This window comes from Podarcis liolepis, assembly GCF_965112155.1.
Source record: "Podarcis liolepis genome assembly, chromosome: 13".
NCBI classification, from domain to species: Eukaryota; Metazoa; Chordata; class Lepidosauria; order Squamata; family Lacertidae; genus Podarcis; species Podarcis liolepis.
This window is the reverse complement of record NC_139573.1, coordinates 48,711,664-48,722,364: the sequence shown is the minus strand read 5'-3', so window position 1 is coordinate 48,722,364 and position 10,701 is coordinate 48,711,664. Positions and strand designations below refer to the sequence as shown.

Below are 10,701 nucleotides of genomic sequence, written 5' to 3'. Positions count from 1 at the left end.
GCAAGTCACTGTTACCTTGACAACCCACCTGCTTTGGCATGCTTCTTGAATTGTGCTTGCCGAAGCATCCCTCTTCACTTTCGTAGCTCCATTTTTCACGAATCAAGATTCCTTCAGCACCATTCCCAACCTCCTAAATAGAGTAGGTAACTCGCACCTCACCGGTTTAGAGGTGGCTAGAGCACAGGATTAAGACAGCCCACTTTGCAATATGGAAGGCTCCAGGTTCAATCCCTGGCGTCGTAGCTACGGAAACTTCCCCAACTTTAAAATTAATTGAATTTTAACATTAACGCACAGTAATAAAACAAGGACAAAATATGGATACAAAAGGATGAGGAAAAGAGAAGGAAAGTAGAGAAAATATATATTGTGAGGTGTCTGCTCTTTGTCATTCCAGAAATGTAGAACCATGGACCATCTTTTGAGAAATATTGTTTTTCTGTTATATGTTGCCTTTATTTGCAAGACCGTTTCCCAAGTTTTTCTTCGGTCATTCTGCAAATGTTGGGGGATTTTTACAATATCAAAGTTTGTCAGAGTTTCTGTCAGCTGAAAATCAACATTTGTAAGCTCAAACTGGAACATTGCAAGGATTGGTTTTAGGGTTTTTCAGTAATCACTAAAGAAGGGAGGTTTCTTATAGGCAGATGGTGGGAAATGGCATTGGTGAACACACATCTTCCACAGCACTCCTCTTGCTCAGTGCGCCGACCTTTAGGTCCAGTTGTGGCCGACTCTGGGGTTGCGGTGCTCATCTCGCTTTATTGGCCGAGGGAGCCGGCGTACAGCTTCCGGGTCATGTGGCCAGCATGACTAAGCCGCTTCTGGCGAACCAGAGCAGCGCACGGAAACGCTGTTTACCTTCCCGCCGGAGCAGTACCTATTTATCTACTTGCACTTTGACGTGCTTTCAAACTGCTAGGTTGGCAGGAGCAGGGACTGAGCAACGGGAGCTCACCCCGTCGCAGGGATTCGAACCGCCGACCTTCTGATCGGCAAGCCCTAGGCTCTGTGGTTTAACCCACAGCGCCACCCACGTCCCATAGTACATGGGTAGACAACTCTAAAATGCCAGAGACAAAAAGTTATGGCCCTCTGGTGGCCACCGTGGCTCAACTTACCAGAAGTAATGTCTTTAGTGTTAACTCTGGCAGGGTGGACTCGATTCTGACCAAACTAAGCCTCCTAGAGTAAAATATGCAATCGCTGCAAAGAGGAAGGGATGCCGTAGAGTTAAAAGGGACCCGGAGGGTCATGTAGTCCAGCCCCCTGCAGTGAAGGAGTAATGTGTGGGACTTTGTGCATCACAAAACTCTTCCAACAGTCAGCCAGAAAAGGCCACTCACCCTAACTATACAGAACGCAGTGCAGTGGTTTTTAACCACTTCTGAGAACCTGGCCTAGCAACCAGTCCTATCTTGACCAGTAGCTCAGAATAGTCGCTGCCATTATTTAACAGAAGAGACATGCTCTGGGGCATATTCCCGGCTTTTAAAGCCATTGTTTCGGCCGATGACGCAGGAATCCCGTTATCGAGAAGCTAGATCTCAGGGTCAAATCCTGGCTGTGTTTATTATTATTTCATTTCTATACAGGATACAGAAGGAGAGAAGGGGCGAAAAGGCAACAGACACACAACGGCTGCAAAGAAACCCCAAATGAGACAGTTGACTCCCATCGTTGGTAAGCATAGCAGCAAACAACTGCCAATCCAGTGTCAAGATTTATTCTTTTTTTAAGAAACAGCACAAAAGTAATCAAAAACAATTTTGGTAAAGAGGACTGCAGGGACAGAGCAAGACCCCCAAGCTTGCATAAATCTTGGCCCAGGACAAGAAGCCAAAGATGGCAAGCCTTTCAGGCTGCAGCTACGACTGGGGCATGGCAGCGAAGCCAGGGGTCCCTGGTGGGCATTGGAGGATGGGGGAGAGAGAGGATTTATTCTCTCTGGCAATGCCTCAAAAGAAGAGAGTATTCCATCCACGTAGGGGGCAAGCGTAAGGCAGCAGGAATCCCCTTCATGATCAGAACAGCAAACTGGCAGAAGTCGCCATCTCTCCTGCACACGCTTACAAATGTCCCTCCCTGAAAAAAAGCAGAGCTCGCTCCAGCGCCCAAGTATTGGGAGAGCCCAGACACGAAAAGGCACTTCAGAGCAACGCGTGTGCTTGGGTAGAGCGGTGGGTGAAGGCACCCGTGTCCCAGCGGAGTGGCTTCTGTTTAATGCATTCAGTGCCCCTCCTGGAACAACGGAAGCCGGACGGACAGCAGTGGCGTTTGTCAGAGCAGCAGGAGCCCTGCAGGGGGAGACAAAGAGAGAGGCAAAAATGATGGGGTGATACTTCCTGCCGGAAAGGAGTACTCAAGACTGAGAAAAGCTAGACTACTTCCTGTTTAAAAGATTGCAAGACACTGAAAAGACAGTACTAGGATGTTTATTCATGTTTCTGCTCTGTCTCAAGAGGCCTTGCTTGAGCCCTCGAGGAGGCTGATGATTTTGAAAAACCCATCAAGATTGGTGGAAAGAGGAATAGTCCATGGATTCTCAGTCTAGTCCCCATCCTGCTCCCTTGGCCAAGTCCTAGAAGGGCAAAACCGAGACTGGGAAGCAGGTACAGTGCCACCCCCTGGATTAGCTGTAAGTAAGAAAGGAGGAGGTTGGTGGGGCAGCCCCATTTACCCTCATGGGCCAGCCTCCACTGGGACCCCCGTGACAAGACAGCAGTAGAGACAAGTAATAACTCTTGTAGTCCATGTACAGATAGATGAAGATTACGCATTGAGAAATTAATGATATTTGGATTGTATTTGTCAAAACCATAGGGATTAACATATATACTATAGTTTTGTAGTCTTAATTGCCGCATTTTTCGCTCCATAAGATGCACCTGACCCTAAGACACACCTAGTTTGTAGAGGGGGGAAACAAGAAAAAAATACATTCTGCGCAGAGCATGTAAGCGGCTCTCGCTTTTCTTGATTTAAAGCAATGGAGGACTTTCCTTTACTAATAAACACAACACTCCCATCTCTTTAGTCTATTATAGAAAATCTATTACTATCTAGAATTGCCATTGCTGCTAACACAGCTCCCTGTACCACAGCTGAGAGACTATATTTCAAATTCTGAGGGATCAACATCAGTTTTTTCAGATCTTTCAGGTGCTAAGTCTCAAGCCTGGCTAACTAAAGTAAATGCATTCAGGCATTTAACATCACAACTGTTTTGGCCATCAGTGTACATAGGAGTGAAGCTTTAAATTGCGACACCAAAAACAAATTCCTATGGACCAGCATTTAACTTAACAATACCAATATTTTACAGCGAGGCAGGAGGAGGGATGGGCAAGCAAAGTGAGAGCTGCGCAAAGTGGGACAGAAGCCATGTAAGCGGCTCTCGCTTTGCTTGCTCCCGTCCGTCTCTCATCCTGCTTCACTGAGAAGCCAGCAGAGCAAGAACGATAGCTGCTCAGCGGCTCTTGCTCTGCTGGCTTCACAGTGAGCAACAGACAGGAGCCATGGATCCCTCAGCTCACGACTGCAGTGGTAGCCAAGGGATCCCTCTGCCGCCCAGTGCATTTGCTCCATAAGACGCACAGACATTTCCCCTTACTTTTTAGGCGGAAAAAGTGTGTCTTATGGAGTGAAAAATACGGTATATTTTATTGCTGTTTTCAACTACAGTGGTGCCTCGCAAGACAAAATTAATTCGTTCTGCAAGTTTTTTCTTCTTGTGAGTTTTTCGTCTTGCGAAGCACAGTTTCCCATAGGAATGCATTGAAAATCAATCAATGCGTTCCTATGGAGACCGTCCGGGGACAGAGGGGAAGCGCCGCGCACCTTCCCCTCTGTCCCCGGACCTGTTTTAAAGCAAGGGAAGGGGCAGCGGGGAGAATCGCTTCTCCCCGTTGCTGCCCCTTGGTTCAAAAGGGGTCCGGGGAGACTCTGTCCCCGGAGATTGCGGGGCTGGCAACAGGGAGAAGCGATCTTCTCCCCGCCGCCCCTTGCTTCAAAAGAGGTCCGGGGACAGCGGGGAAGACGCGCTGCACTTCCCCGCTATCCCCGGAGCTTGCGGGGCAAGCTTCGTTTTGCGAAGCAAGCCCATAGGGAAATGCGTCTTGCGAAGTGGCTAAGAAAACGAAAAACTCCTTCGTCTAGCAAGTTTTTCGTCTTCCGAGGCGTTCGTCTTGCGGGGTACCACTGTACTTTTTAAAAGGGTTTTTAATGTACAGTCGTATCTTGGTTTTCAAACAGCTTAATTCTCGAACGTTTTGTCTCCCGAATGTTGCAAACCTGGAAATGACTGTACTGGTTTGCAAACTATTTTTGGAAGCTGAACGTCCAACGGGGCTTCTGATTGGCTGCAGGAGCTTCCAGCAGCCAATCAGAAGCCGCGCTTTGATTTCTGAACATTTTGGAAGTCAAACATACTTCTGGAATGGATCCCGTTCGACTTCCAAGGCGTGACTATTTTCTTCCCTTTTTATTATTTCTTTTTTCTTCTTTCTCATTTATTTTAATTTATATTTTGTTGAGATTACTAAAATAATACCCCCTTCCCCTCGGAACAGGAGTATCTTCCTGGGGATAGAAGGGCGGAATGCCACACAACAACAACAAGCAAGGCAAGACTCAAATCGCATGATGCATGAACATCATTACCGGTGCTGCAGAGTGCAAATTTTTCCAGCGATTTATCTACTGGTAGATAACTTCACTGGTAACAGTGATTGGATGCCAATTGGAAATGTGATATTGGCTGTTTCAAAGGTGGTCGGTTTGGGTTTTTTGTAGCTTTGTTTAGTAAACACAAGTAAAATAAAAATAAATTTGCACAGGAATTTTTCTTTTGTTCGAAATCGCCCAGAAAACTCACATGGCTGATGATGCCAGGGATATATACACAAGGGATTCCCAACCTGCCTGGCCATCAGTCAAGGACACTTGAGAGTTATAGTTCAGCAATGGCCACAATCCCCTCCTGCTTTCTACCTCTGTGTTTCACTCCCTTTAAGCCATTGATCCTGCTTCTCAGGATCTTTCAAACTAAGATAGCCATCCTCCCGTGACCTCTGCTCAAAATCTTATCCAGTTGGCCAAACACACAAGTCCTCCCCGCTAACCAGTTCGAACCTGCAACCAACCCCGCCCCCAGCACTGCCACTGACCTTGTCGTAAGGGCAACAGGCCCATCCGCCAGAGCTGGACTTGCAGCAGGTCTGGTGGTCATGACAGTAGTGCTGATCACCGCACGACACATCCCGGCCGGACGTGGGGGCACGCGAGGAACTCAGCAGACCGCCAGCAGGCAGGAGCCTGGGCCAGAACTGCTTCTCGCATGTCCGAGCTGCCACGTTGCAGGTGTAGCCCGAAGGGCAGCAGTGTTTGTGATCCTCGCAGCAAACAGCCTGCAGAAGCAGAGAGAGAAAAGCTTTGGTCCTCAGGGTCTGTCCTGATGCCGCAACACTCGATGGCCTAGCCAAAGCGTTGCCCACATGTGAAAGGGGGTTTGCTTTTAACAGCTAAAAAGGATACAAGTTTCTGTTATTAACCAATGTCTCCCCAGTGGAGAAGACATGGCCAAATGCAGCGCAATAAACAAAAGCAAAGGGGTGGGGAAAAGGGAATGGCTGACAAGCTGAAGTTTGTGCCTCTTTTTAAGAATTACTTGCACCCTGAGAAATCTCCGCTTTCGTTTTACACAAACTCAAGTTTTTAGACCTTAAAAGCTGTGGAGACAGCGTTGAAGAAGAAGAAGAGGAGTTTGGATCTGATATCCCGCTTTATCACTATCCGAAGGAGTCTCAAAGTGGCTAACATTCTCCTTTCCCTTCTTCCCCCACAACAAACACTTTGTGAGGTGAGTGAGGCTGAGAGACTTCAGAGAAGTGTGACTGGCCCAAGGTCCCCCAGCAGCTGGATGCGGAGGAGCGGGGAAGGGAACCCGGTTCCCCAGATTACAAGTCTACTACTCTTAACCACTACACCACACTGGCTCTCACTGGCTTGGGCGGGTTCTCAGGTTACTGGGGGGGGCGAGGAGTCGAGGAGGCTGGGGCCATCTCCCTTGGCTAGTGAAACACACATTTATTTATTTACTGCCAGGACTAGCTTTTCCCAGAACAGCATTTAGGTTAGCTAACGCATGCCTCAGAGTTCACAAAGGGTGCCGGAATAGCACCCAACACCCTGAAGAAACCAAGCTGCTGCTTCTCTGACCAGCACCCTGCACCCTCTGCCTCCCACACCTGTTCTATCTTCTTCTGTGCTTTGCCCTGCTCACTGCCTCTGTCCAAGCCTCTTGGCCTATTTCCTAACAGATCAGAGTCGATTCCAGCATCACACAGTGCAAGGCTGCCTCCCGCATGTAAGTCGCCCAGTGCCCTGGCATGCTTTCGCTTCAGCGTTCTGTGCTGGCACCTGGGCAGAAGGTAAAGGTAAAGGGACCCCTGACCATTAGGCCCAGTCGTGACTGACTCTGGGGTTGCGGCGCTCATCTCGCTTTATTGGCCAAGGGAGCCAGCATACAGCTTCCGGGTCATGTGGCCAGCATGACTAGGCCGCTTCTGGCGAACCAGAGCAGCGCACGGAAACGCCGTTTACCTTCCCGCCGGAGCGGTACCTATTTATCTACTTGCTCTTTGAGGTGCTTTCAAACTGCTAGGTTGGCAGGAGCTGGGACCGAGCAACGGGAGCTCACCCCGTCGTGGGGATTCAAACGGCTGACCTTCTGATCGGCAAGTCCTAGGCTCTGTGGTTTAACCCACAGCGCCACCCACGTTAAGTTTGTGCAAAGCCCCGGCTGCACTCACGTTGGGTAGCTGGCAGCAGCTCCACCCGCCCGAGACATCCCTGCAGCAGGTCTGCCCTTCCTCGCAGCTGGTTGTGTCGTTGCACCGGATGCCACGGTTCTGAGTCACACCGGCAGGATGCTTGGGAGCCCAAGGTAGAGAGTGCTGCGGCGACTGGCAGGTTTTCTGACCTGGATCGCAAGTGTAGTCTTTGGGGCAGCAGTGGACATGGTCTGGGCAACAGACAGCCTGCAGGGGAGGCAGGAGAGAGATACAAGAATAGGAGCTGGCAAGATTTAACATCAAAGATCAGAAACCACAACGGCAAAAAAATTCTGAGAACCACTGGCCTCGGGCATCATTGTGAATTCACAAGAGGCCGAGAAAGAGGAGCAGGATTTGAATCTGGGACTCCCTGGGGTCAGAGCTCAGTCCCTTATGCTGCACCAGCTCTTTAGGAGACGATGACTACAAGGGCTGAATCCCAGGAACCGTTTTCCCAGCTGGAAGCATCTTAAGAAAACACAGGTATTGGCCAATGGGGCCACCAAAGAGGTTCCTCTTTTGAGAACCATTTCCTGCCACAAAGGCATATTACAGCAGGGGAAGGATTCCCCTTTGTTTAAAAAGAGAGTTCAAGAGGTTTTTCTTGAACTGCACAGAACAGCACCGTCACTTTAGTTTCACACTTGATAGCAACTTGTTGGGGACTCTTCCGCCACCCCAGCTTACCTCTGGGAAAGGGCAGCACCCCCACTCGCCCGAGGGCATTCGGCAGCAGGTGTGCCCGTCTGGGCAGCTCGCCTTGTCGTCACACCTGATGTCATTCACCTCCCTCAGCTGAATGAGAGCCATCGAAACCTGCCGGGAAGGCCGTCTGCTTTGGACGCAGGAGCCGTGTTCCACGTCACAGGTGTAGCCCCCAGGGCAGCAATTCTTTTGGTCAGAGCAGCAGACGGCCTGCGGAGGAAAGGAAGGAAGGGTGAAGACTCACCCCTCATCAGGGGCCTATAGGCAGCTCCCCAAATCAACCACTCTTTACCTGTAAGGAAACCGCTGCCACTGTGACACACACACACACACATTTTGGGGATAAACTCGCCCGCTCGACGTACCTGTGGGAAAGGGCAGCACGCCCAGCTCAGTGCTCCGACCGTGCAGCACGTCTGCCCATCCTCGCAGCTGAACTCGTCGTTGCATTTCACGTTCCTGCTCAAAGAGGCGAAGCCAACGACAGCCGGCTTCTTCTCCAGCCAAGGGATGCTGCCTCCGTTCTTCGTGCAAGTGCCTTCCGACAAGTTGCACTGGTAGTTGGTGGGGCAGCAGTGGGAGCCGTCCTTGCAGCAGATGGCCTGGGGGGAGGGGGAAGCAGAGGGGGTGGGTGGGGCGGGAAGGAACTCGTGAGCCTGGAAGGAATCGGGGACAGGATTTACAATCCCTGACTGTAAACGGTGGCAGGGTCTCTGGTCTCACCAAGTCTTCAATGGGATTTTGATTGGAGACCCAAGTCAACGATGCTACAGGAATCAACGGAATAGCCTACTCCTGTTCAGCTTCAAATTACAGGCTGATTTTGTAGGTTTTCAAAAAGAATGCATAGGGTGGGGGAACGGCATTATATGCTTGGGGGGGGGGGGCTGACCAGATGAGTTTTTCCTTCATTGCTAATGACACCTCACATTTTTCTTCCAAATGTGATGGAAGCCCCAGGGACAGAGCAGTTGTGCAGGGGAAGTCCTAGATGGCATGTAAGGGCAGAAGAGTCCCTTCCCGATCCATCGGGATAAAGTAATGAAATTATTACTAATCTGGCAAATCACTGGGCACCCCCAGCTGCCAAATGCAAAGCCAGAACCAAATTAGATGGGATTGCATCAGGTTAGGGAGCTGCTGCCATCCTGTAAAAAGTGGGAGAACCAATTTAAATGGGAAACGCAGGGGGGAGAGCCAGGCTGAAAACTTGCCAGCCCATATTTTACTTCCTCACATATCCCTCTTTCTCCAGGCGCTTTGGGCTTCGACACTGAGAAGGCTTGGGAAAGCAGAGAGGGAAAGGAGCCCAAGAAAAGAAGGGGGCCTAGAAATATCACTGACTGCAACACAAACCATAGGGCAGGTTACAGGTAGGTAGCCGTGTTGGCCTGCCATAGTCAAACAAAAATAAAAAATTCCTTCCAGTAGCACCTTAGAGACCATCTAAGTTTGTTATTGGTATTAGCTTTCGTGTGCAAGCGATTAGCGAGGGGGAGACTGAATTTCACCGAGCAAAAGCCACTGGTTTCTAGTTGTCAAGATGCACCTCCTTGCTGGGTAACGGCATTATGCAATCTACTGTTCACCCCACAAATGGGCTCTGCTTGTTCCCATTTTACAGACAGCAAAACTCCGGCCGTGAGACACTCCCAGCGCAGCCAAGCTTGAACCCACTTCCCCCCCCCTTTCCGTTCCACAGCCAAGACACTTGGAGCGCACGGGCCACTGTGGCATTTGGCAGTGAGTGTTGATTTGGCCGGCCCAGGCAGAATCGCCAATTTTCGGGGCAGGGAGGAAGAGATGGGACCTGCCCCACCCTCCTCTTACCTCTGGCAAGGGGCAGCAGCCCCAAGCGCCCGATGACAGACGGCAGCAGGTGTGCCCTTCTGGGCATTCCGTGTGGGCATCGCACGGCACTGCCGTGCCCGCAGAGCTCGCAGGCAGGGAGTGTGGCTCTGCTTTTGCCAGCCACGGGATGCTTCTGCCGCCTTCGTCGCAGGTCCCAGCGGCCACATTGCATGTGTAGCCCTTTGGGCAGCAGTGGACGTGGTCTGAGCAGCAGACAGCCTGGAAAAGGACATGGTTCATTCATGGAGCAGTTGACACAGAGGGCACAAGGAGGCTGCCACCTAGCCATGGAAGAAAGACCCTCCCCACCAGCCCAGCTAGCAGAGATCCTTTTCGACATAGAGGTTCCTGAACATTTCAGGCCACCATCCTCTGGGTCCCACGGAGACTCAGAAACTACAACTAATCCAGAATGCAGCTGCAAGGCTGGTGACTGGGAGCAGTCGCTGGGACCATATACAGTGGTACCTCGGGTTACATACGCTTCAGGTTACAGACTCCGCTAACCCAGAAATAGTACCTCGGGTTAAGAACTTTGCTTCAGGATGAGGACAGAAATCGTGCTCCAGCGGCGCAGTGGGAGCGGAAGGCCCCATTGGCTAAAGCGCTGCTTCAGGTTAAGAACAGACCTCCAGAACGAATTAAGTTCTTAACCTGATGTACCACTGTAACTAGTCCTAAAGGATCTTCAGTGGCTCCCAGAATGTTTCTGAGCACAATTCAAAGTGTTGGTGCTGACCTTTAAAGCCCTAAACGGCTTCGGCCTAGTATACCTGAAGGAGCGTCTGCACCCCCATTTTTCAGTCCACACACTAAGATCTAGCTCCGAGGGCCTTCTGGTGGTTCCCTCACTGCAAGAAGTGAGGTTACAGGGATCCAGGCAGAGGGCCTTCTTGGTAGTGGCGCCTGTCCTGTGGAACACCCTCCCATCAGATGTCAAGGAGATAAACAACTACCAGACTTTTAGAAGACATCTGAAGGCAGCCCTGTATAGGGAAATTTTAAAAATGTCTAATGTTGCACAATTTTTTATGTGCTGTAAGCTGCCCAGAGTGGCTGGGGAAACCCAGCCAGATGGGTGGGGTATAAATTAATAATAAATAATGATAATGATGATTATTCCCAGTTACCCCTGCCATATAAAAACATTCAGAATAGCGGTTACTCACTAAGGAACATAGTAAGCAACACAGTAAAATTGAAAGCAGTAACCACCTGCTACACATTTGTTCAAAATCCAATGAAAACTACTTCATTCAATTAGTTCAACAAAAATGGAGAAGCTGGTGTCACTGGGTATCAGGTT

At 50.1% G+C, this 10,701-nt stretch overlaps 1 protein-coding gene and 1 long non-coding RNA gene across 4 annotated transcripts in view; one reads left to right on the top strand and one right to left on the bottom strand.

The window, feature by feature from the left end:
* Window positions 1–1,682: 1,682 nt before the first annotated feature.
* Window positions 1,683–10,701, bottom strand: part of GRN (granulin precursor) — a 35,928-nt gene continuing 26,909 nt past the window's right edge. For all 3 annotated transcript variants that reach the window (XM_083470524.1, XM_083470523.1, XM_083470522.1), the window contains exons 10-15: window positions 9,375–9,614; window positions 7,910–8,146; window positions 7,527–7,754; window positions 6,816–7,043; window positions 5,172–5,411; window positions 1,683–2,300 (exon numbers count right to left, since the gene is read on the bottom strand). In XM_083470524.1, the coding sequence (XP_083326650.1) occupies window positions 2,154–2,300; window positions 5,172–5,411; window positions 6,816–7,043; window positions 7,527–7,754; window positions 7,910–8,146; window positions 9,375–9,614 (1,320 nt within the window). In that variant the 3' untranslated portion in view covers window positions 1,683–2,153. The remainder of the gene's footprint in view (window positions 2,301–5,171; window positions 5,412–6,815; window positions 7,044–7,526; window positions 7,755–7,909; window positions 8,147–9,374; window positions 9,615–10,701) is intronic.
* On the top strand, window positions 2,533–4,844 carry LOC310690986. Its single transcript, XR_014518310.1, has 2 exons — window positions 2,533–2,641; window positions 4,575–4,844. It is a non-coding gene; the product is annotated as an uncharacterized lncRNA (long non-coding RNA).